The 27,916-nt window shown below is 36.9% G+C and overlaps 1 protein-coding gene across 1 annotated transcript in view; it reads right to left on the minus strand.

The window, feature by feature from the left end:
- Window positions 1-2,689: 2,689 nt before the first annotated feature.
- Window positions 2,690-27,916, minus strand: part of PRELID3A (PRELI domain containing 3A) — a 31,052-nt gene continuing 5,825 nt past the window's right edge. Inside the window, exons 2-6 of the mRNA XM_081952123.1 lie at window positions 27,108-27,276; window positions 26,765-26,854; window positions 16,112-16,182; window positions 15,925-16,027; window positions 2,690-4,850 (exon numbers count right to left, since the gene is read on the minus strand). Of these exons, the coding sequence (XP_081808249.1) occupies window positions 4,758-4,850; window positions 15,925-16,027; window positions 16,112-16,182; window positions 26,765-26,854; window positions 27,108-27,276 (526 nt within the window). The 3' untranslated portion in view covers window positions 2,690-4,757. The remainder of the gene's footprint in view (window positions 4,851-15,924; window positions 16,028-16,111; window positions 16,183-26,764; window positions 26,855-27,107; window positions 27,277-27,916) is intronic.

Consider the following 27,916-nt stretch of genomic DNA (forward strand, 5'->3'; position numbering starts at 1 on the left):
CCTCAAATTGTTTTGTAATTTAAACCCAAATTAATCCTTTGCCAAAGCACAGACTCTTCCAGCAGTTTGGCTACTTTGAAGGTTTTCACAGTGTGTCTCTGCATAAGAAAAAGTTTTCAAAATATTTGTCCTGAGCCTTACAGAGAACATGGCAGTATCAATGCAGAAGGGTATTTAGCTTGTACTGGTCCACTTTGTGAAGTGATTGCTTTTTTAATGCTTTGCACAAATGTCGTGTGCCTAATTGGTTTGAGAATATGACAAAGCTGTTCCACAAGCCAAATGTTCCATGACTGCATGCTTTCAAAAGAAAAGTACACCCCAGGAGGGAAAAATCAAATAGACGACTTGGGTTACTGTACTAATTCTGAAAGCACATCTGATCATCACGTGATATGTGTCAAAAGTTAAATGAACTCGTAAAAACCATTTGCAAGTTACATATTTCTGTTATTTGCATTCCTATGGTTTATATGATTTCCCTTCCCTGTTTCCAAGATCAATTCTTGCCAAAAGTGGGAAACTTAAAAAAAAGACCATCACTAAACTTAGATCTGGCAACCACACTTTTCAACCAATAAGAGAATTAGATGAACTCTTGGGTGAGATGAACTCTTGGGTGGGTCAGAATCCTATCCTATCACTCACTAGGAAGGGACGTTAAGCAAATGTTTTTCTGCAGTTCCATGCTATTCACAAGCGAAACATAGGAAATCTTAAGGCATTCCAGCATCTGACCTTGTATCACAATGCTGTGATCTGCACTAAGCTTCAAAGTCCATTGGCATGTATAGAACTGTGTACTTTTTAAATGCATGAAGATATGAGAAATACGAATTAAAATACAAGGTCACTTTATGGATTGAATACAGAAGTCTTGATTTGGCTGAATCCATAGGGAAAAGCCACGTATACACAGCATAATTCTTTTTGCCAATGTCCATTTCTCAGAATCTGATCTGAAAGACTGGGGAAATCCTAAACCTTTAATGTGATGACACAGAGAGCTGCTATAGAAATTAGGTACTCAGCTTTCCACCAACAAGAACCCTTTGCTGGAAGCTGCTGCTGGCTGTCAAGAACAATAATTCTTCGCTTGTACAGAGATGACTCTATATTCAAATTAAGATCATTACATTCACATTTTAGATTTTGTTCCTGACTGAAGACTTTTTTTTTTGCTCTCCATAAATGAAGATATTACAAAAATCTTTGTAGACATGTATTTGTAGGGAAATTATTGTCGTTTTTTCCTCATTAACTTTCTTCTACGTTTTAAATCTTGCTTTCTGAGAGGGCTGTGCTCACCCAGAAATTCATCCAAGCCAAAGGTAGAAGATCACACTATGGCAAAAATAGGAACAAATGAAAATCAAATGCATGAAGGATTATTGGAGAAAGCTGAGTTTACTAGGGCTGGATTTAGAATACCGACTAAAGCTATTGTATGTTACCGTGATATTTTTAAAATGATAAGACTTCATTCCCTGATTATACTCAGAAAGTACTTATTGCTGCAGTGATGACTTTATCTTGCATTATAAATGAGAAAATGGTGGTAATGAAAGAGAAGTTATATAGGCTGCTTCTCTACCAGTAGGCAATATGTTTGGGGAAACGAGTCAAAATCATTTATTTATTTATTTATTCTTACTATCTTCTACATAGCTGGGTTTTTTTTTAAAAAAAAAATACAGGTCACCAAAAGTCAGGATGCTTACAAGGAAAAAAATTACACGCTTGTTTAGTTTTTTTTTTAAAATTGTGTTCCTGATTTGAAAAGGAAGCACAACTGTAAATTCTTTAATCTACCTTCTTATATCACCATGCTGGCTACCCTGATGGATAAGGATTTGTAAGTGAAAAAGGCAATAATTATTTTTCTGCTTTTCCTGTTACTTAATATTCACCTGCAGTTTATGGATTATTAAACTCATAAAAAATGCAATATTGTTTTTGTTGTCTCATCGCCTCAATACAATTATCCATTATATGCACAAACACAAAAATAACATTTTAAAACGTTATAATCTATAGGACCATTTTTATAAATTATATTTCTGAGTGTGGATTGGCTGGATAGGATAAAACTCAAGAGAAATAAGAATTACCCTTGTTGGTCTGAATGTATGGTTTCTAGCTTTTAGGAAAAAACCTCAAGATAATATTTTTGTTATCCTTTTATTAGAGTTTTAGATATAAACACCATGTTATGTACTCCCTGTTGGTTTAATTTCATACCATGGATCACACAAAATTAAGAAATATGCGCTCCTAATTATTCTTTAATTTAGTGATTCATTCTAGAACATTTGCTACCCTTGCTAGTGCTTTTTTAGTTTTTATGACTCAGCATATGGTTACCCTCTTCAACAAATAACATAAAAACAGACTGCTTTCCTAAAGAAAACAATACTTTTTTGTCATCTCAAATTATGGCATTTAACACTTAAGATCAAATGATTTGCCGCTTTGTAGAACTCCGAATCAAATCACAAAATAATGACATAGAATAGAGTGCCTCAATGTTTCCCCTCACTACAGTAATGCTATTTGAAAAGTAGTTGCTGCCTTTCATCAATCATGGCAGTTTTTTACTTTAACTAAAAGAATGTAAACCAGAGATTTTGATGTGACTGTCCGAAACAGAAAGCGAACTATAATACAATAATCAGTCTACTCATCTCTATTAAAATCAAGATTTCTTTATTCTAGAAACTGGACCCCATTATCAGGGAAGATAGTATTTTTCTATTTTAACAGCCAATCAGGTAGAAAATAAAATTTGCACAGATGTCTCTGGTCATGGCATTCCAAATACTTCTACATCTTTTGAAGATACATAGCTTTCTCTTCATTTACATCGAGGAATTTTTAAATGCAAACAAAAATCACATGCAAATAAGGAAGAGGTTACAAGATCAATTAAGGACCAAATGGATTCAAGGCCATTATGAACTAAACATTTGAACACGCAACTAACATTGGCACATAATGAATCTGAAAAAAACTCTGGAAATAAAGTAATTATGTGGCTTACACCTTCTCTTTTAAAGCTTTGAAATTAATACTATTGGTTTAAAATGTTTTCCACTTCTAATTTCTAGAGAAAATATCACAAAGCAGGTTTTCATTCCTTGGGGAATTACTTGTAAAAATATAAAAAACTTAAATTACATGAAATGTAATAATAATATGCAAACAAAAAGCTTTAAAAATGACTGAAAACTAATTCTATTTCATGAAAGCCTTGTAATATTCAGGTCACTTTTTACTGCATCCTCTCTGAGATATAAAATTACAGGCTCCTGTCATAACTTAAAACAGCTGATCTCCAATTTCATGTTGGTCATCTAGTCCAACCCTCTGTTCATTCAGGGGACCTATACTAGGGATTCGAACCGCAGAACTACCAAACTTTCTGATTGACAAGCTCAGCGTCTTAGCCACTGAGTCACCTAGCCAGACAATTCTAATTTGTATTAGAAAGAACTTTTTTTTTTTGAAATTTGGAACCAATATTTGAACTAACTTTATGAAGGCTGTTGGCTCCAAAGAGCAATAACATGGGTTTCACAACATGTCAAAGATACAGTTCTATGGACAGGATAAACGCAATTCTCAAAGCAGGATGTGAAATATAGACTGGTATAGAAAACCTTTTTGCAACCTTCTAATCCATAATGTGAAATAATAACCTAAACAAGCAAGTTATCCTAAGTGTATGAAAATATATCCACCGGCTTTTTATTTCTAGTATTGCCCTCTGAGGTATTAGTTGGCTTTTCACAAATGATTAGAACAAATCCATTTCAAAATAAATAATGCACTATATATATCAGCTGTCAAGAAAATATTCAGATTACTATCTTGTGGCAAAATATCTGCTTCCCTACTTTTAGCAGTGCTTTAAATATAAATAAAGAGGTAAAATGTTGACATTTCTTGTTCAGCCCTTTACAAACAGTGCAAAAATAATACCACAGAAACCTGAAACAAACAATGTAACTCGCCAAGGAGCACTGCTTGGTATATTCTCCAAGCAGGCTTCTTTAAAACAAGAGGCCATGCTGCAAAATTAAGGCGATTAATCAGAACATGCCTCTGCAGTATATCTCTTCTGGATCAATGTTTTTCAAACTTGATAACTAAGATATGTGGACTTCAACTCCCAGAATTCTGGGAGTTGAAGTCTATATATCTTAAAGTTGTTCAAGTTTGAAAAACATTATTTTGGACTGCATTCCACACACCCCCCACCCCCTCAAATAAATAGCCACAACAGGTTGACAGAATCTCCATATTTTGGGTACCTGTGTACTTCACCAAAGAACTACAACTACTTAAAAAAATAAATGCTAAGATTCAAGCAGCAAAAAGCAGCACATTCAAAAGTGTATTCACATAGCTCTTTTTTTTTATCAAAACACAGCTTGGTATTTATGTAGACTAATCTTCAACCATTCTTTCAGTTTGAAATCCATGTAAATAGCTTGACTTTGAGGTCGCTGTCGGGAGGGGAATTAGGTAATTATATCTTGAATCCATGCTAAAACATAAAAATAAGCTTAATTATTATGCAGTGGGTCCCCCAGTGTTAAGAAAAAAAAGTGTCCTGTAAAACTGATTATAAATTAACAAACTCATTCTCTCTGCCTGCCTGCCTGCCTATATATGTGTATCAAAAAAGTAAGGAGTATTTGCCTCAGCAACAATAACAAAAAATTAAATGGAAAAATAAAGATTGTGACAGTTCATCAGTTTTCCATTGAAGCAGCTGCCATTGTTGATTTCATACTGTCTCGTGTTGCAGTTAGTTCACCAATCACCCATTCTAAAGCTTCACGCCCCTGTAATGGAAAAAGAAAATGTTATTTGACTGACTGGAAACAATGCTAAGCATGTAAAACTTTCCTCTGGCAGATCCCAAAAAGTTTCAAAAGCAAAGTGATTTGTTTCTGCCTAGATTATGAAAAAACTGCTGTATTAATACTCCTACTGAAACGATAGGGTTATTGTTTATTTAGATCTCTTTCTCCTAAGAAACGTCATTAATTTTAACTTGTTTTGAAAAATTTTAACCTAATGACATGATTTTTTTGTAAAAAATGCCCTTACCAATTAAATTACAAGATTGCATATTAAGAATGGCAATGAATAAATTTCTCAATCTAGCAAATCAAATATGAAGTTTCAAACATTTCTAGATGACTGTTAGATTGGATTTACAAATACTCCCAGAACAAAACATATCAATGACCCAAGTTCTAATAAAAAAGTCATGATTTTTTTTTCACAAGCCACAATACTAAGAATACTGTACTCGCCATTACCACACAATCTCAACAAAGAAAATACATTAGAGTATCTTTTTGCTTTTATTAAATGAGAAAATTCCTTGCTCTGATTTCTTTTTCTCCCTTCCGGAATTGAAATAATACTTCAAGGGCTAGTCTTAGAAAATAATGCTATGTAAGAATTCTAAAGTCCTTGAGGTTATCTCAAAAGCCAGTTTGTCACACCTCAGACCTCAGGAAAAAATTTCTAGCTGTTTCCAACTTTGAGAAATTCCCTAACACCAAAGATTAAAAGAAGACATTAAAAATCATGGTGAGGAACCCAATGAGCTATGAATCCCAAACTTTTCAACATGTTCACAGCCCTGGAGTTGCTGAAATAAATTCCGTCTAAAATCTTTAATTGAAGAAATGGTTTTAAAACTAATACAAAAATCCTACCTAATTTAGGACTATTAAATATTCATATATAGCTGGTGCTGTTTTACTAATATTTTGATCTTTGAAGTTAATACAAAAACTTGTACATCAACCTGTTTTAAGGGCGCAGGTGGATTATAAATAGCTCAACTAAAGTGTCACTTATATAAAGTGAGTAATTGCCAATTATGTTCAATAAAATTTCAGACTTTTTAAAGTATCATAAATACTTAGAATCAAATCACCTTAGAGAGCTAAACCTACACCTAAAATCTCATCAACATGAAGTAACAGCCCTGTCACAAGTACACACGGTGAATTAGTTGGCAATAATTTCCTGGCGACAATTTGTCATCAAGCACTAACCATATCCAAGCCTACTTACTCCTTTTTTTAATGTAATCAGGATCAACTATGTTCTACCTGGACATACACCAGCTACCAAGTTTACTATAGTTCTGTAAAAATATGTGAGGTAGGAATAGAAAACCTGATTAGAACTGCTTATCTATATCCCCACTTGCTATGATGACGGCAAAACCTACCATTCAAATCAGGAATTTTGCTTTTATTAAAAAAAATAATCAGATGGTGCTTACTACTCTGTCTTCATCTGCTAGATTATTGTATTATTTGCATGCATTGTCCCTAAATTACAAAAATGTGAATTCTAATAAAAGTTAATTATGATGTGAGGAAAAATGAACCAAGTAAATATAGCAGATCCAAGGCTGAGCTTTAAAAACTATCCATACTCCAAGTTTAGGCCTGCAACAGTATAACTGGTCCTGAATTTATGATTAACTTAGCTGCCGTGACTTTTCCCGAAAGAATCTGGAATGAGGTCATTATCTAAATTCAGTACTACAGTATCTTTTAATAAAAGGCTTTATGGTAGAGATATGACACAAATTGCATAATTATTAAAGAGCATCCAGATCAATTATATATTTTCTCAAGTAGTTTCACATTTTTGCAAACTATATTCATTGTTAATATTTCCGTGATTTTTGAAGCCAGCAAACATTTCAACAGGTCTAAATCAACCATCTTTAAACTACTATCTATCTGAACATGCTTCAGTATTGCAGATTGCACAGTTCAGATCTACTTTTAAATTTTCTAGATAAAAATATTTTTAGAAATGATGAAAATTAATCATCAACATAGAAAAATAACATGCTGAAAGAAGACATTCACTGATTGATTGCAAAACACAGCGTGAACCATTGCATTCTTACAGTGCAAGATAATTGAAATATATCAATTTTCAGAAATTTTAATTTTAAACATTACTTCAAATCTCTCACCTATGTCAACAAAATTCCGGGTTAAATAAAATTTGGGGGTGTATATTTAAATAAATTCTAGGAAGTGAAATAATTTGATTTCAACAAATTCCAATTATACTGAGAAATAAGCAAATGTCTGAATTCCCAAGTTTATGTTGCAATGAACAGTTATCTTTCATTTATAGCAGTTGAGACACATAAATTACTTTTAATAAATTTAGTTATGGGTAGAGCAATCCTGACAAAGAATTAGTTTGCAATGTACTTCAAAATAGTGTATTAATATACACTGTAAGCAAGCAGATTTGCCAATAGGCATGCACCTTTAACATTTATGCACATGATGGTAGTACAAAATTGACACATTAATGGTTTTTCATTTAAGGGCAACTATGATGAGCATGTACCATTTTCATACTATATACACACACTCCAAAATCAGCTTTTAAAGAATTACAACATTGCATCATCTTTGTACAAATTTTAATTACCTATAAATTAGGCTATTAAGCAAAGAAATTAAACCCTTCTATTCCAAGATTGATAGAAAAATGTAAAAAGGGCCCTATCTGAATTTATTTCTATAGATAACTGACAATTTTATCAGAAGCTAAAATATGTACCTTTGAAAACAAGTTATTCAATTGGAGAAAAACAAAACCAATATTTTATTATGGAAAATATTACTGCATTAGTATAAATTCAAGTAATATCAGTTAATGAGCTGCAATTCATCACATTCCAATGAACAGCAACTGCTGTTTATGCCATTCATTGTATTCAATCTAGATACAAGCATAATTATAACATAACTAGAAACTTCTAATTTCTCTTTATATGCAAAAGAGAATTAAAAAGAGAAAGCTGTTTTAATCTCAAGAATATGCTAATCTATTTATCTTGAATTAGATGCAAGTGGAGCCAAAAGGTTCTGTATGACTGCTCGCTTAAAAAGCACAAAAGCTATCATGTATCTGTAAACAATGAAGATAACAATATCTACTGCATTTATCCAAAGGAAGAAAATGCTGAATTGAAGATAAGGTCCCCCAAAATAAGTAAAAAAATATAATTCTGGACAAAATTTTGTGCCCAGGGTTTACATTTAAACCAGGTTAACTCACCAGCTGGAAATTTTCAACATTGCCAATAAATATGAGTGTTTTACAGACGTGATGGACAAAAAAAATCGCACTCCAGAAATAGACAAAATTGGGACTACTGAATGAATAACTTTCTAAAATTAATAACTGCAATGCAAATAAATCCATTAATTCATCAGCATATACTAAATATTCTGTCACATAAACCACTCTCCAGATGAAGAATCATATTGGAAGGAAAGAAGGAAGGAAAAAAAGAAGGAAGGACAGAAGGAAGGAGACGGAGATGTGGTAAAGGAAGGAGGCAACTGTTTGTGAAGGGAAGAAAAGAGAGTAGGACTATTTAGATGTCACAAAAGCGTTAACATTCATCGGACAAGTAGCCGTTTCCAAATAAAGCCCAACTTTCAAAATGATAACTTTAATTCCAACCCCCTAATTACTGGAGGAAGCAATCTTGTCTTTCTATGGGGCAAATACAGTACATATAGTCTGACTTAGTTATATCATTACATGTATGGAATCTGCTACCTTCCCCACTTCTTCCCCACTGCATTGTCAAGAAAGGCAAGGCATGAGATGTAAATAACCTGAGAATTGGCTGCCCCCTCGTGAGGAGGCTTTGGATAGCATCCATCTATCTCTGTCAAATTCTAGCAGCTGGAATCCATATACTTAATCTGATAATCAGAGTACACTGATTGCATTTGATCAGCTTTTAGCACAGGCTGTATTACAACGTTCTGTTAAGAGATCATCATGCAAAAAATATATGTGGTTATTACAAGAAGATAATGACTTCTTGGCACAAAATCAATCAATTAACTAAATACAGTTGGCATCATATTTCTAAGCAGGGGTGTCAAACTTGTAGCCTGCGGGCCAGATACGTCACATGCTGGCCACCCCCGCTTTAGCAAAGGGAATACGTCACGTGATGACAACGTTTGACACCCCTCTTCTATAGAAATATACTGCAGAGTCAACTAAAACCAATTACTTGACATTATCAAAAATTACCCCAAAAAACATGTCAAGTAATACATGTTAAACAACCAAGGATTTGAATGTAACTCTTCATTGAATAGTTATTTCACATCTAGTCTTGCAATGCCCAGACCTGGAACGTAATCCATCTGATTTGACAGGTACTGCTTAATAGAGCTCTTCAATCAATTCAACATAGAAATGTCCAAAAAGAAATTTTCTCCGGTATTCTAATAATATTCTTTTTACACAAAAAGCGACAACAAAGAATATAAAAATAGCTTTAAATTGATCCCCTTGGATAAAGAATCTTCCTATGACAAAATATTTAGATACCAAAGGAGCCCTGATTCCATAATTAAGGAATTAGGGGCACGGTTCCTCTATATGCAATGTGTGTATATACATATAAAAGCATGCAACTTTTAAAAGGTACATCACCACAACATGCATGTACTTGCTAGAAGCTGAAATGCTATACCAAGATAACAAATGCTGACATTACCACTAGTTAGTACAAAATGCAGCTGTAGAAAGAGACTGCTAGCTTAGAACATTTTCAGAATGTTGAATTGTCCATTCAAGAGCATCCCACCCCTGGAGCAACACAGAAAAAATGTACAACTTGCAGCAAACAGTTATTCAATAATCAAACCTACAATATAAGAGCCTCTCGCAAAATTAAATGTTTTTAATTGCATACCTATAGCAAACAAGAGTACCCAAAAAAACATTTATACGTATAACAAAGCGGGATTTTGACAGCATATAAACATGCATCCCATCATACTAATACTGAAAAGTCAACTAAGCCCAAGTGTTGTTTGTTTTTAACATCTACTTGAGCTTATGTGTTATAAATTCTTAAAAAATAACCGCCATCTAGACACTTGGTTACAAAATTAAAGTGATCTCAGCTGAATCATTGAAAAACAGAGAGGCACATTGACTGTTTAGTGGTCTCAGAATTAGGACAGAAAAGAAGAAACTGCAGAAAAACTGCAGGCAAATGACGAGGTCAAGCAATGCAGTGACAATTTTCTAAACCGACAGGTAAATGTAATTGTTTATCACATTTCCCAAAAATCTGTGAACAGCATCTCATCATTTGGATCTTTTCCAAAAAACAGACTTTATAGGAGCGAGCTACTTAGTTGACATTTTGCCATTCATTTCTAATTAAATTCGAAAAGACTTTAAGAATTACACATCACAGAACCCAAAGTTATATTTCATAGCAAACATTAAGTGCTGCAATTAGGACAAACCTGATTCAGTCACAGGGAAAAGGAGGACTTGCAGTTTGTCAGACTTATCAACTTACGTGAAAATACCACTGACTAATCTCCATATTTATTATTTAAAATTAATTGCACTAGAAATTATTGAAAAAGATGACATGGTTATGATGCTAGCTTTCTCTTACCCACTAATACAGAAGGAGAAACTTGTGCCTTTTCAAAACCTTCACTTCCAGAAGCTTAAACCATCATGCCCAACGGAGACCAGCAATAGCTGGAGGAGACAGGTTTATCACCAATGTCTCAAACATATGGACTGTGTGTATTACACCTTATTTTAAAGGCAGCATCAACCATTTAAAGTAAATATTTTGCAAGCTTATTTTTTTTCATTTATCACTAAACAGAGCAGGTATTTGCAATCTGCACTAATCTGTAAAGTGAAGGACAGAGAGTAAAAAGGAGGCAGGCCAATTCTTGACTTCAACTTTCCCTGAAGCAGCAGACTATTCTCAACGGAATGCAGCCATAACAGAAAGTATGCCATGTTTTTCATACTCAACCTAAAAAGCAATAGCACTGGCTATTTTGGATACACTTGATGAAAGTTGTCTAATGACACCATCTATGGAACAGCTGGAACAGATTCCACATTGTAGTTGCCAGATTATATTTGCAAAGAAACCAGGGGCTGGGAACAAAGAACTATTGGATGGTCCCTACAAGCTTGTAAACTTGAGAAAAACAAGCTTTTGCACACTTTTCTCATATTATATTCCATGACATTTGGGCAATTTTAATTTTAAATAACTTGTAAATAGTTCCCCTGTTCCCAGATTACTCTCAGGAAGGTGCTCACATCACATCGTATCATGCGGTGGTAACTGCTGCCTTAAACAGCTGCTAATGCATAATATAAACCAAAGACATGAATAGATAAACACCTTTTAGCACCCTCAATCGATCTGAGGCTCTGCTGAACTATGGTTTATTTTTACTCAAGGGTAGACCTGATTTTACTGCGGGAGTCCCCCCTCTCGCAAATATGGCCCTCTGCCCTTTCGAGGGCCCACCTTAATGACAGATGCATTAATCCAGAGAGGTGGAAGAAGAGGAGGCTCCGGGGGTTTTTGTGTAAATGTTTTTTAAATGTTTTAAGGGGATCCGGGGTGGGGGGAGGGTTTAGCCAGACCAGGAACAGGAGTAGAGCCAGGCGAACAGGTGGGACTGAGGAGGAAGAGAGCGGAGTGGGGGAGGGGAGTCAGTATAACGTTCCTTTAGAGGGTTCCTATATTCCAACGGTCGCAGGAAGGGGTAGATGCGAGGACAGAAGATGATTCTGCAGTCGGTTGGGAGACCGCGGGCGCTGGATATGCCCGGTCGTTTGTACCAACCCCCGCACTCTAGGTGGTCAGGGCTTACAGAGCTGAGGCATGAGGCTGATGTTGTGTAACGCAAGGTCCGTTGTTAATAAGGCCCCCCTCATCCATGATCTGGTTTCTGAGGGGGAGCCGGACCTTGCAGGGATCACGGAAACCTGGTTGGGCCACGAGGGGGGTTTGCCCCTCGTGGAAATGTGCCCACCAGGATACCGTGTATTCCATCAGCCTCGTGCCCGGGGTAGGGGTGGTGGGGTAGCAGTCATTATACGGGGAGTCCTGGCACCGAGAGAATTCACTGTACCTCAGATATCCGGATGTGAGACTCTAGGTGTGAGATGGGGCCCAGGGAGTCAGTTGGGCCTGCTGATTGCATACTTGGCTCCTCGCTATGCATCAGCGGCCCTGCCAGAGCTCCTCGAGGTGATTGCGGAGGTGGCGGTTGAGACCCCCAGACTATTAGTCATGGGGGACTTCAACCTGCCATCGACGGGTGAATCATCCGAGGCAGCCCGGGAGTTCATGGCTTCCATGACAGCCTTGGACCTGACCCAAATAATTCAGGGCCCCACACACGAGGGAGGCCACATGCTGGACCTTGTTTTTATCTCTGGTCGATGGAAGAGTGATCTGGGAATAGGGGATCAGGTTATTACTCCCCTGTCATGGTCAGATCACTCGCTTCTCTGGCTGGACTTCCCTGATGCCACCCCCCATCGCGGGGAGGCGGAGCCAGAAGATCTTAGATGGTTCCGCCCCAGGCGACTGATGGAACCAGATAGGTTCCAGACAGAGCTTGGGCCACTTCCTGTAGCCCTGACCCGCTCCCGGACGGAGGACCTGGTGGCCGCATGGAACAGTGCGGCGGCCAGGGCCTTGGACCGGGTGGCGCCCTTGCGGCCTCTCCGGTGGCAGCGAACCACCCTGGCCCCTTGGTTCACCGAGGAGCTGAGGGTGATGAAGCGCCACAAGAGACGCCTAGAGAGCAGATGGAGATCCTCTCGTGCCAAATCTGACCGAACACAGGTAAGAGCCCATTTACGGACCTACCTTGTGGCACTAAGGGTGGCTAAACGTCGATATTACGGCACCCTTATTGCGTCCGCAGAAAACCGCCCTGCCGCCCTGTTTCGGGTGACCCGCTCCCTTCTTTCACAGAGGTCGCAGGAAGCCCCTTTACAGGGGAGGGCAGAGGAATTTGGGGAATATCTGCAGGACAAAATCGCTCAGATCCGGAGCGAATGGGTCCCCCTCAGTGATCGTGGGGAGACACCGGAGGCGAGTCTTGAGGTACCACTCTGGGAGGAGTTTGACTCTGTTGCCGCCGAGGATATGGACAGGCTACGCGGGCCACCACATGTTTATTGGACCCGTGCCCCTCCTGGCTTGTACTGGCAGCCTGGGAGGTTACACGAGACTGGCTCCTGGGGCTGGTGAACGCCTCGCTGGGGGAAGGGTTGCTACCAACCGCCTTGAAAGAGGCGGTGGTGAGGCCCCTACTTAAGAGGCCTTCCCTGGACCCAGTAGAGCTAGCCAATTATCGTCCTGTCTCCAACCTTCCCTTTTTAGCGAAGGTTGTTGAGAGTGTGGTGGCGCAGCAGTTCCCTCGACACCTGGAGGAAATTACTTATCTAGACCCGCGCCAGTCCGGTTTCCGACCTGGCCACAGCACGGAGACGGCTTTGGTCGCATTGGTGGATGATCTCTGGAGGGCGAAGGATGGGGGTTGTTCCTCCATCCTAGTCCTGTTAGATCTCTCAGCGGCTTTCGATATCATCGACCATGGTATCCTATTGCGTCGACTGGAGGGGATGGGGGTGAGGGGCACCGTTTTGCGGTGGTTCTCCTCCTCCCTCTCCGGTCGGACGCAATGTGTGTTGGCGGGGGAGCAGAGGTCGACCCTGAGGCCGCTCACGTGTGGAGTGCCACAGGGGTCGGTCCTTTCCCCTCTCCTGTTCATCACATATATGAAACCGCTGGGCGAGATCATTCGAAGATTCGGGGTTGAGTGCCATCTGTATGCAGATGACACTCAGTTGTACATCTCTACCCCGAACCACCCCAACGAAGCCGTCGAGGTGATGTCCCGGTGTTTGGAAGCCGTGCGCGTCTGGATGGGTGACAACAGACTCAAGCTCAACCCTTCCAAGACGGAGTGGCTGTGGCTACCGGCGCCCCGCTTTAGCCAATGTGTTCCATCTCTGGCCATCGGGGGGGAACAACTGCCCCTGGTGGATAGGGCACGCAATTTGGGCGTCCTCCTAGATTCCCGGCTGTCGCTAGATGATCATGTGACGGCCGTGGCTAGGGGGGCGTTCCACCAGGTTCGCCTGGTGCGCCAATTGCGCCCCTTACTAGAGCGGGACGCCCTTTGCACAGTCACTCATGCCCTAGTGACTTCCCGTCTTGATTACTGTAACGCTCTCTACATGGGGCTCCCCTTGAGATGCACCCGAAGGCTCCAGCTGGTTCAGAATGCAGCCATGCGGGTTATTATGGGGAGTACTAGGTACTCCCATGTAACACCTTTCCTGCGTGAGCTGCACTGGCTGCCTGTGGCTTTTCGGGTGCGTTTCAAGGTGTTGATTGTCATCTTCAAAGCGCTCCATGGCTCGGGAGCTAGCTACCTGCGGGATCGCATTCTACCCTGCGACCAATCCGCTCTCACAGAGTGGGTCTCCTCCAGGTACCCTCCGCTAAACAGTGCGGGCGGGCAGTGCCTAGGAATAGGGCCTTCTCTGTGATGGGCCCAACCCTCTGGAACGACCTCCCCCCCGATATTAGAACCACCTCGGATCTCCGCTCCTTCCGCAAGAAACTCAAGACCCACCTGTTTCGATTAGCCGGCCTGGCCTAATTGTAATTGTAATTGTATTTACAGGGAACATCTATTACTAACCTTCCTGGATGGCTTTTTAAATTTTAAATTGGGGTTTTAAACGGGTTTTTAAAATTGTTTTAATTATTTAAATTGGTTTTGGGTTTTATACACAGACAGTATGTGTGCGTTGGTTTTGTTTGATGTCCTATGTTATGTTTTGTTGTCTTGAACATGAACTGTCTGTACACCGCCCCGAGTCCCTACGGGGAGAGGGGGCGGTCTATAAATTCAATAAACCTTAAACCTTTCTTTCTCCTCTCCCCTACTTTCCAGGCTAAAAATGACAAGCAGGTGATTGGCTTGCTTCCTCTGTAATCTTATGTGCCTTCAGAAACCCACTGGGGAAGATAATTAGTAGTAAGAAATACTATCCTTTGATCTATGTTCAGGAGGCCAATTATCACATTTCCAATTCAAGTTCAAACTGAATATGTGATTATATCTCAGCCACATACATTCTACTCTTTTAGCTATAAATATCCATTTTAACCAGCATATACACACAGAGAAATGTATGTGAAAAGGAAACCTAGCACATCATCCGTACATATGCAATACCATCTGAATTTTTGAATCTTAAGCTCTAAATAGTAAGAATGTTCTCTAAAAGACCACTGGTTTTCCTGTTCTTAATCTTACTTTTTAAAAATTATATTGAATGTTTAATGTAATGTTTCCCTACCATTCAGCAATTTAGTCATTTTTCAGATGGGTTGGCTTTGAATTCCAATAGGGGCCTCAGACATTTCCTTGGCCTATCCTCAAGCCTCTTAACCTCATCTTAATGTTTAAAAATAACATTAGAAGGAAGCTACTACATTGCAAAGCAAAAGAGCAGCCTCATATTTTTTATTTCTAAGAATCCCCTGGATTCCATGACTTCCTTTTAATAATAAAATGGGGTGTAGCTGTAGGTCAACGCTTCTGTGATAAATATGCTCTCTGCAATTTAAAAAAAAAAGACTGAATATTTTAGGAAGTACAGAGGTTGCCAGAAGCACAAATCATGTGCCACACTCATCATGTATTCACCATCTTTTCAAAATGTTGAATAAGGGACTTTTGTTCAATTTAACTCTTGTCACCCCCAGACAATTTATACATTGGATTATAATCCAAAATGTCTAGATGGCATCATACTGGAAAACTACTAAATAGTGTTGCATTTTGACTACTCTTTTATTTCTGTTAAAAGGGTTTTAATTGAGGGCATCTTGGATTCCATCTATCCCAAAAGCTAATGATGATTGACAATGTGTACTAATTAAGTCTGTAGGCCTCATTGTAGTAACCGTAACACAATAAAAAGTTTTTATATGCCTACCTTTCTAGCATTGGACGATATTGTATTGGCCATTAAAGTTTCCAAATAACTACTGAGACTAACACCTTTTACTGTAATAATTGCTTCTTGAGTTAGAAGAGTCCTAGGGAAGGAAAAAATTAAAAAGTTAGACCACAAAGGATTCTTAATTTTCATGCTTTTGTTTAAATAGAACATCGAAACTTACTTTTCAGGATTTTCAGGGTGAGGTGTATAAACTAATCGTTCATCCACTGATACAAGATTTGTAAGCGTTATCTTAGAAAAATAAAAACATAAATTAGTTCTTTTATCATTTCTTTTTTAAATTATTTTTTATTATTTTTTTCCTTTTACAACACCTTACAGTCATTATATCAACATTATTATGCCATCATACCTGTAAATGTAAATATTATTTCGCTTCTATATTTATAAACCTTTATACACAGTTATCTATCTATCTATCTATCTATCTATCATCTATCTATCATCTATCTATCTATCTATCTATCTATCTATCTATCATCTATCTACCCACCTACCTATTATCTATCATCTATCTATCATCTATCTATCTATCTATCTATCTATCATCTATCTATCTATCTATCTATCTATGTATCATCTATCTATCTATCATCTATCTATCATCTATCTATCATCTATTGTTTTGCAGCCATTTGTACCAATTGTTCCAAATTTCATAATATTCCGACTCTTCTTTTGTCTTTTTAGTGTTAATTTGTCCATCTCTGCACAACCCAAATTTTTTTGTATCACTAATTCGTCCGAGGGGATATTTTGTTTCCAGCATTGGGCAAACACTATTCTAGCTGTGGTGAGCAGATGTGTTAATATGTACTTAATTTTCTTTGTATATTTCCCTTTGGTTATTCCCAGCAGAAAGAGTTCAGGTTTGTATTTTATTTGTTCTGTAATTTCTTGCACCCATTTTCAAATTTTTGTCCAATATTTTTGAGTTTCCGGGTAGGTCCACCATATGTGATAGAAAGTCCCTTGTATTTTTTTACACTTCCAGCAGGCCGGATTCATGTTTGGATACATTTTAGCCAATCTCGTTGGTGGTAAATGCCAACAATAAAACATTTTATACATATTTTCTTTGAGTGCTACTGATCGTGTTAGTTTATACTTTGTGTTCCAAATTCTTTCCCAATCCACTAGATCTATATTGTGTCCAAAGTTTTTGGCCCACGCTATCATGCGACCTTTAACTTTTTCTTCTTCTAATGTTACTTCTTCTTTTTTTTAAATAAATTTTATTGTTTTAGTTAGACAGAAGACACACACACAAAATACTCTTCAATACATCTTCCAGCAAGCATGTCGATTGGTTACAATTAAATTCCGTGCATTACTACAATCATTCTTTATATTTCATTCAAATTGAATTGTACATTTTAAATCAAAAGTCTTTATACCGTCAATATACCAACATTCTCATTTAACTATATTTTTTTGAAAGTACTTTTATCTAGAATCATTCATATTTATATTATCCAACAAATAAACATTTTAAAACTGACAACAATCTGTAGGAGCTACCACATGCTACTTATTTATCGCCTAGGATTCTTATTTCTTTCCTCCATCCACCTATACCATTTATCCCATATCTGATAGAATTCTGATTCTTCTTTTCCCTGGATTTCTTTAGTTAGTTTGTCCATTTCACCACAGTCCATCACCTTTCTTATTATTTCATCTTCACTTGGAGTTAGCTTGTTTTTCCATTTCTGGGCATAGGCAATCCTTGCCGCCGTTATTATATGCAGTATTAAATACTGGATTTCTTTTTTGTATTTTGCAGGCAGTAATCCTACTAAGAAGATTTCCGGTTTCCGTTCTATTTTAACTCCCGTTATTGCCTCCAGCCAGTTTTTGATCTTTTTCCAAAACTTTTTAGCCTCCTCACAGGTCCACCATAAGTGGTAATACGTTCCATGTATCGATTCGCATTTCCAACATTTTGGTGAGGTATTTGACGATATTTTAGCTAACCTTGTTGGTGCCAGGTGCCATCTATAAAACATTTTAAACTGGTTTTCCTTATATGCGACTGAGAGTGTCATTTTTAAGTTTGTTCCCCAAAATTTTTCCCATTTGTCTAATTCAATATTGTATCCAAAGTTCTGTGCCCATTTTATCATTTGTTCTTTCACAATTTCCTCTTCCATTTTATATTTCAGGAGAAATTTATATATTCTCCCTATCATTTTTCTATCTGGGCTTTGAATGATTTTGTCCAATTCGTGTGATTCTGTTTCTATGTCATATAATTTGGTATCATTATTGTATTTGGTTTTGATTTGCAGGTAGGTTAACCAGTCCACTTTCATGTTCTGTTCTGCCAATTCTTCAATTGTTTTTAAGTTTCCCTGTCTATCAATTAAGTCTCTATATCTTAGCATTTTATTCCAATCTATAAAATTTGGGTGAATCGTCCTTTCTGTCAGTGATAGCCAATTCGGGATTTTCACGTAATGGATTTTTTTTATTTTGAGCCATTTTTGCAATAACGCTCTTCTAATTAAATGTTTTTGAAAGTATTTGTGCAATTTTATTTTTATCATCCCATAGGAAAGTGTGCCAGCCTGCTTGCAAATCATGGCCTTCCAGGGTCAAAATTCTTCTATTCTTTAGCTCTATCCAATCCTTCACCCATGTTATTGATACTGCCAATGCGTATAAATCCCAATTTGGTAATGCTAAACCTCCCCTCTCTTTGCTGTCTTGCAATGACTTTAGTTTGATCCTCGCTTTTCGTCCCTGCCAAATAAACCTAGCAGTTATGTTATTTAATTCTTGAAAGAATTTTTTACCTGGGTTAATAGGTGCGGCTTGCAACAGGAATAAGATTCTTGGTAAAATATTCATTTCCCAGCAGAAAGAGTTCAGGTTTATATTTTATTTGTTCTCCTGTAATTTCTTGTTACTTCTAGTTTGTATCTGACTCTTCCCTCTCGCACCTTCCTTTTCTACTCTCTCTCTTTCTTGCCTCTGTTCTTCTTTCCTGTTTCTTTCTTTATCTTCTGATGTTTCTTCCTCTTGGCCTCGCCTTCCCCTTTCTAGCTCCTCTTTACTTCCTTGTTCTTCTTCCCCTGTACAGTATTTCTCATAGAATTCCTGCGCTTCCTCTATATTCTCTATCTTATATCTTTTCCCTTGCCATGTCACCAGTACCCCTTCTGGTATCAGCCATCTGTACATTATTCTGTTTTTATTTAACTGGTTTGTTAGAAACTGATATTGTCTACATCGTTCACGAATTCTCTGTGGAATCTGGTTAAGCGTGATCAACTCTTTTCCCTGGTATGTAAACGTCCCTTCTCTGTTTTTTTTTGTATACCTCATCTCTGGTTGTTTTTTTGGCAAATCTTACATGCACTTCTCTTGGGAGCCTGTGTCTTCTGGCATAATTAGTATGCACTCGGTAAGCTTCATCAATATCTCCTCTCAACTCTTGTTCTTTCCTCTGTAGCATTTCAGCAAAGATTTCAATCATTTTCCTTCAGATATTCCTCCTTCTCTTCCGGTATGTTTTGGAATCTTAAATAGAATGCAGCTCTTTCATTTTCAAGTCGCATTATTGATAACTCTAGTTCTTTATTCAATTGTCTATATTCTAGCTCCATTTTTTCCACCTTCTGATCTGTTTGTTCTATTTTTGTTTCAATGTTCTGGATTTTCTGTTCATTGATTGCTAAGGCGGTCTGTATCTTTTCAATTTTATCATCCACGGTTTTAATATTTCCTTTTAGTTCTCCTATCTCATTTTTCACTTCTTCATGATTCCTCCTTGCCTCTTCATGATTTGTAGCTGTCACTTCTTGATTTTTTATAAGCGTCTCTTGTATCGTTTAAAGCATTAATTGCATACTTTGCATTGTTGGTGCTGGCCCTGTTGTTTCTGCCATCTTTCCACCTTTCTCCAGTCCTAGTGCGCTCTCAATTGATCTTTGATTTGAGGAGGGGGGTGTTGCCAGAGTCGTATTAGGTGTGGTTTTTTTAATTAACTTTCCTGAAGTTGCCATTCTTATCCCCCTAATTATCCTTGTCTACAATTGCATATAAGTTCTACTTTGCTTCTACTTTATCAACAATATCAATGTTATCGGTCTTATCAATCTTATCAATAGTTATCTATCTCAATATTTAGTAATATCCTTCCTTAATATCACGTTTCAATATCTACACATTATGTATTATTCCATTCTATTTAAATCCTTAATTATCATATATCTTAGCATTATATATCACACAGTTTTCTTATACAGATTGATATCTCTCCAGTGTATCAATTATAAGGTTAATAGGTAATAAAAGGTTACTGATTTTTCCAGACCGCAGGTTCCAGTTTTGATCCACTAGATGTCACCCTCTGTTCAGTATCAGTGTTAGTGTCAGTCAGTTAATACAACCAGTCCAGCTACCAGGGGAAATAAGGGTGGGTGGGTGGGTAGTGAGGCCCTCTAATCGTTCCAGAAGAGCAAGAAAAAAAAAGTCAGCAAATCGACAACCAACCCCAATGTTGAACAATTCTTTTGTACTTTCCAAGTTTTTTCAATAATTACACTATCCTACTCCTGCTATCCATGCCGGGATTTTGCTTTCTCTCTGGGCAATTTAGTTCAAGTTATTTACGCTGTCAATTCACAGTCCGCAAATCTGCTCTCACAGCTTCTTGGCAAAAGTCTGAAAAAATCTTCCTTCTCAGAGCCTCTTTCTTTCCAGCTCACCTTTCTGACAGTTATGTGTTGTTTCCCTCTTCTTTGGGTCATAGTAACGGATACCTCGGTTTCAGCTGCTCTGTCTCTTTGCTTCCTTCTTATACGGTCGCCATTGTTCAGTCCTGACAAAGTGGCAGGGTGATTCCTCATCCGTTTAGTGGGTTTCTCCTGCCGCTGGGAGGATTTGCCTTATCGTTCCAGCGTCTTCAGAGTTTCCCCCTTAATCTGTTGGTCCCTACAGGATCCACAGCACTCAAATATGAGCCCAAACGAAGAAGTTGGAGTTAAAGATCAGGAGAGCTCCCGTTCCTCAGCTCCAGACATGCTGACGTCACCACAGGAAGTCTCTAATGTTACTTCTAATAAATGTTTGTAAATCTTCGTTATGAATTTATTTTCCAGGCCAATTAAAATTTTATCTATTTGTTGTAATTCTGTGTATATTCCATATTTTTAACATCTTTTTTGTATCTTGATTGTAGTTGAAGGTATGGCTACCAGTCTATATTTATATTTTGCTTCTTTAATTCATTTGTTTTCAAATTTCCTTGGATGTCTAAAATTTCACTATATTTAACCATTTTCGATAGATCTAGTGTAGTGGGATGTGTCATGGCTTCCATAGTGGAAAGCCATGTCGGTATTTTCATGTAGTGTTTTTCTCTAATTTTATTCCAGACCTGTATCAGTGCATCTCTAATATAGTGTCTATGAAAGTATTTTTGTTTCTTTTTACCCTCTTTCCATAGGAAAAACTGCCATCCCGTTTGCAAATCGTGGCCCTCTAATGTTAGCATTCTTTTATTTTTTTAAATTTATCCAATCCCAAATCCATGTTAATGCTGCTGCTTTGTAATAAAGCTCCCAGTCAGGGAGTCCCATACCACCTCTGCTTCTGTCATACTGTAGAGCTTTCAATTTCATCCTGGCTTTCTTCCCTTGCCATATAAATTTTAACATAATCTTGTTCAATTCAGTAAAGAATTTTTTTCCTAATTTTATGGGGATTGTTTGAAATAAGTATAATAGTCTCAGTGATACATTCATTTTTATCGCTGCTATTTTCCCTAATACTGATAGTTGTGGTTTCCCCCATAATTCTAGATCTTTTATTTGTTGTACTAATTTTGTATAATTATTTTCTTTTGTAGTTGAGCACTTTGCAGTTAGCCATATTCCAAGATATTTAACTTTCTTTGTCACTTGCAGTCCTATTATTCTTTCTAATTTTTTATTTTGTTCTTCCTTCAAATTTTTAGTTATCATTTTAGTCTCACATTAAACTATTTTCTGTTTCTAGCAGAAAATGAATACCAAATCATCTACAAAGGCCTGAATTTTATACTCCTCACTTTTAATTTTAGTTCCTCTTATCTCTGAATTTTGTCTAATTCTTATTAGCAGACTTTCAAGCATCAGGATAAATAGCAGAGGTGATAGTGGACAACCCAACCTTACTCCTTTCATTATTTTAAAGATCTCTGTACTTTCCCCATTTAATAATATATTTGCCCTTTGGGTAGAATATATCGTTTCTATTAATCTTTCAGATTGGTCCCCTAATTTCATATTCTTAATTTGTTGCATCATGAATTCCCAATTTAAATTGTCAAATGCCTTCTGTGCATCCACAAAACAAGTGCCACTTGTTTCTCTAGATTTGCCTCATAGTACTCTAAGATATTTGCTACTATTCTGGTATTATTCCTAATTTGCCTTGTTGGGAGAAATCCATTTTGGTCTGGATGTATATAGTCATTTAATAGTTTTTTCCATCTCTCCGCTATTATTGTTGTGAATATTTTATAGTCGGCATTTAACAATAAGATTGGCCTATAGTTTTGGATCTGTTTTTTATGTGCACCTTATTTAAATATTAATGTAATATGTGTTTCCCTCCATGAATCCGGTATTTTTGCTTTCATCAGTGCCTCATTATACATCTCCAACATCAAGGGTTCTATCAATTCATTCAATTCATCTATTATTTTATACCATTCTGCTGGAAATCCATCTGGGCCTGGCCCTTTCTGTTTTTGGATCGCCTGTTTCAATTCTAGTTTTGTTATTTTTTTTGACAACATTTCTTTCATGTCTTCTGTTATTGACGGTGTTTCTTCTCCATTCAGATATTCTTTTATTTGTTTTTCATCTCCTTGTTCTCCTTTATACAGATTCTCAAAGTACTTGTATGCAATCTTTTTCTTCCCTTCCATTGTATGTTGTAATTCACCAGTTTCCTCTTGAAGTTGATATATTAGTCTTTTTTCTCTCTCTTTTCTCAATCTGTATGATAACCACCTCCCCGGTTTATTTGCTTACTCAAATAAGTTTTGTTTTGTAAGTTTTAGGCCCTTTACCATTTCTTCCTGGTCTGATATATTTAATTTATGTTTTGCTAACCTCCAATCCTTTCTAATTTTGTCATTCTGCTTATTTTGTAATTCAATTTCTAAATTTTTAATTTTCTCCTCTAATATCTTCTGTTGTGCCCATTTCTCTTTGTTTCTTTTTGCTGAATACGCAATAATAATTCCGCGGGAATAAGCTTTCATGGTGTCCCGTAGATTTTGTATAGATGTCTGTTCATTTGTGTTTTCCTTAAGGAATAACTCAAATTCATTTCTACATTTTTGAATAAATTCTTTTTCTTTTAATATTTGCAAATTTAACATCCATCTTTGTCTAGTTTTTTTTCCTTCCCAAATTATTTTAATGGGGTTGTGATCCGCCCACGTATTTGGTAATAGTTCAATTGTATGTATTTCTGCACCAATTTCCCCATTCATCCATGCCATATCAATCCGTGACCAGGATTGATGTGGATTGGAGTAAAAGGTACATTGGTTTTTTTTTCTGGTTCCATTTTTCTCCAAATATCTATTAAATTTAACTCCTCCCTCATCTCAAAGCAAGTTGTTGGTAATACTTTTTTTGTTTTTAGTTTTTTTGTCACTTACATAATCTTTTTTACTGTCCATTATGGCATTATAACCTCCTATTATACAAATATTCCTCAATCCAATTTCTCTAATTTTTTTCCTGTAGTTTTTTATAAAAGTCCTTCTGATTTTTGTTTGGGGCATATATTGCTACCAGTAGTACTGATTTTTTGTTTATCCCTATCTCTATCATTAATATTCTTCTCTCTGGGTCTGCATAAATTAATTCTGTCTTTATCCCATCTTTAACATATATCGCTATCCCTTTTTACTTTTCTTCTGCTGATGCTGCATACAATTTTCCTAATTTAGGACATTCCAGGTATTTTATATCTTGTTTTTTAATGTGTGTATAATAATCCTGTAAGCATATTATATCTGCCTTTTGTTTTGTTAATTTTGCCCAGATACACTTTCTTTTTGTTGGCGAATTTAAACCGTTAAAATTTACTGACAATAATTGTATTTCTTCTTCCATCCTCCTAATTCTCTGCCTATCTTTATTTTTTATTAACTCTAGTTTCTTTTTCGGCTCCTTGTTTTTGATCTCACTTCCTCCTCTCTCTGTTGCTCTTTCTCCTCCTTACTACTTTCTCCTTGTTCTCCTTCCATTGTTCTCTGTTGTTGTTCTTCCTGCCTACTAGTTGCTCATATAAATCTTGTGCCTTCTCCAGATTGTCAACTTTAATCCTTTTCTACTGCCAAGTTAACAGCATCCCTTCAGGTACCAACCACCTAAATAGTATATCTCATTTAATCGGTTGTGTCACCAGAAATCGATGTCTCTCCATTGCTCCCTCACTCTTCGCGGGATTTGTTTCAGGGTTAATATCTCTTTCCCTTTGTACACCATCAGCTCGTCTCTTGTTATTCTATTATATCTCTCACTTTTTTCCTCGTGAATCTAGTGTGTACTTCTCTAGGCAATCGGTGTCTTCTGGCATAATTAGTGCTTACCCTGTATATATCATCCAATTCATTTAGGATCTCATGCTTGTCTCTTTGTAACATCTCTGCTATTAATTCCAACATTATCATTTGTAAATCTTCCTCTTTTGTCTCTGTTACATTATGGAATCGGAGATAAAATGCTGCACGATCCCTTTTCAGGTGGATGAGGGAGTCTTCTAAGTTTTTGGTTGATGTTTTCATCTGCTGTTCAACTAAGTCTAGTTTCTTCTCTGTTTGTTCTGTTGTTTTTTCTACCACTTTTATTGACTGTTCATTTTTTCCAGTGTTTGTTGTATTACTCCCATTTTATCATCTAATTTCTGTATGTCATTTTTAACTTCATTTTTCATTTCACTCATCTCTATTTTCATTTCATTCATATCCGTTTTCAATTCACTGTGGTTTTTAGCTACTGCCTCTTGAAGTTTGGTAATAGTTTCTTGGATGGTTAGCAATGCTGTCTGCACATTTTCGATATTCGATCCAGAATCTGGTTTTTCCATTGTAGCCATACCTTTGTTGCTGAATTTACAGTTGTTTTTTCCCGGCTTTCAGTGATGTTGTGATACTCGCCATCTCTTTTAAAATGTTATCTTGTTCTTTTAGTATATTATATATGTTGTCCCAAATTAGCATCCAATATCTTGACTGTTATTTTTATTTCAACTTATCTTTTTTTCCCCTATCAATATTCTTTCCTCCCTCTTTTAATCACAATCCTAAATTTGCTACTAATAGGTTATACACTGTTACATTAGATATTATTGATAATATATATGCTTTGCTGTTAAGTTTTTTTAAAATAATTTCTTAATTTAGCTTGTTATATCTATAATAACCCACAAACAGTAGTCCTAAACCAGTATAAGCAACTTAAAAAATGTCTATATATATGACTCCGTTCCCATTTTAAGCCCATGCTTGAAGATGGCAGGTGAGATCCTGCCAAAACGTTGCAAAGACAATCTCAACCTTACACGGGAAAAGACCCGAATACAACAAAAGAATGTAATTATTTCATTATATCCTTAGTGTAATTACTGCAATTAATTCAAATAGATATTTATAACCATAGACATATATATAAGGATATCCACAAGCTTTCCACTTACTTGTTTATAAATATAAATATAGATATATAAGTATCCCTACATCATAGCGGGCGGTCACCCTCCGCCTCGTTAGTCTTAGGGTTTCCCTACTCCTCCGCATCTCTCTCCAAAATCAGCGTACCCCCGCAGGGGTCCTCCAAATGTGTAGATTGACATAAGAAGTCAGAGCCCTGATTTCTTTCCCACACTCGTCCCGACGTCACTACCCGGAAGTTCTTTTATCATTTCTGACTTTCATATTAAATGAAAAAAAAAAACCTTAAAATTAGATTCTGCTACTCCTTAAATAAAAGGACCATTTTAAAAATGATGAAATCTTGAACCCATTGTTGGGGGCTGTAGCCTGAAGAGTTTCAAGGTTCATAGTTTAAGTATCAATATAAGTCGAATAATTGATTGTGATTCTTTTAGGATGCCCACAGGGGTGGACTTCAAATTTTTTAGCAACTGGTTCCCTGCCCAGTTGCTGGGTGGTTGTGGTCATGGTGGGCATGGCCTAATCAACCTCCTGCGCCAGGCCCTGCACTTACCTCGCATCCAAAATGGGCTGCATGGAGACTCCTGGGAGGGGAGGGGAGGGCGGAGCCAGCCAGGGGTGGGATTTTGAGGTTTTCCGAACCGGCGATAATGTTAGCTATGGGTTCTTCCGAACCCAGGAGAACCTGTAGCAGCCCACCCCTGGATGCCCACCCTAGTCCCTCAAGTCTGCATTTTTAAATTTTTAGGGGTACGCTTTTTAGTTGACCTTAACTTTTATTATTCTGTACAGCTGAATTTAGGTTTAATTCGCTTTTAAGGGTATTTATCTTTTGTATCTGTTTTTAATGAGATGCCTGTACACCGCCCCGAGTCCCTTCGGGGAGAGGGGGCGGTCTATAAATTTTGAAAATAAATAAATACTCTCAAATCTATAATCCCTAGCAGTCCTTTCCTAACTTCAGAGATACTCAATATTGTCTAGCTTTCTGTCCTCGTTTACACTTTGGTCTTACAACTATATTTTTCAAAGAGTCTTCACACATTGTATTAAAGACACCCAGAGAAAACATTCAGGAAGCCTCTTGTCCTGCAAGCAAAAAAACCAACAGACTTCATTACTTACATTTGTGGAGCTCAATACCATTTTCTTTTCCACTGGATCAACTACTGAATGTTCTTTAATGTATGTAACAGTTCTATTTGTTCCCAAAATCTTGAAGAAAAAAAGAATTAATACAAAGTCACACTTAAAGAGCAGAAATTATGCAATAAACATAAATCTTTAAAAATAGGGTTCTTCACAGACACTGTAATTCTTTCTTCTAACAAAACAATACTAAATATTTATCATTAGAATAATGCAAGGTCAAAAGCGATAATTGTATTAAGAAGCCAAGAGGGTAAGTTAATTAGTAAAAACATTATATTCGTTTTATTTTCGTTTATTGCTGGCTTTTGTAACTTACAGCTTTTACAATATTTGGTAGACCCCATTCTGTACTAAGTAATCGATGACTATGTAATCTTCCTTGATTATCAAGGCTTCGGTCCAGGACATCAACTCCTACCACTGAAGGGTTCATAGGATTGGGGTATTTTCTCATTGCAGCCTTTATTACAGTATCCCATGGATGCCTGAGAAAAATGAAATAGAACAGAATTAATCAATATACATCTTTAAGAAGGTTCAGTGCAAGTAGCAATTATTTTAATTTGTGTTAAAGAATGCCTCCCCCAAAAGGAATCAGTATCTCCTTATTTTTAATTCTTCTCCCAACTTTTCCCTTCCATGTTATGTTAGTTAGGAGAAAGTAAATGTATGCAATTTTTTTTATTGAACAGCCCTCCACACCCGCAATCCAAAGGACATAAGGGCAGCCCAACAGACAATTAATGTACAATAAAATGATGTGCTAATGTTATGAAGAATAAAATCATGTGTAATGCACTTTTAATTTTGATTCTACTTTATATTTTTCAATTGGAAGAATTATATCATAATTTGTTTTAGCATGAGCAGTATTACAAGAACATCATACTATTACAACACCAATGCAAATATTATTCATTTTAAAAACTAACAAGACAAATTTTCTCTGTAGAAAGTTCCTATCTAGGAATGGTCTATTGCACTCGAAGGAAAATATTTCAGGTTATAAATTCAATCATGTATTTAAGATTTTCTTAAAACAGAGCTCTGCTAATCACCAGTGCCAACAATGTATTTAGAAACTGTTTCAATGTTATGGTTATAAGTTTTTTAAAGTAGTTTTTA

Source organism: Natrix helvetica (assembly GCF_964273705.1).
Source record: "Natrix helvetica genome assembly, chromosome: 4".
Classification (NCBI taxonomy): domain Eukaryota; kingdom Metazoa; phylum Chordata; class Lepidosauria; order Squamata; family Natricidae; genus Natrix; species Natrix helvetica.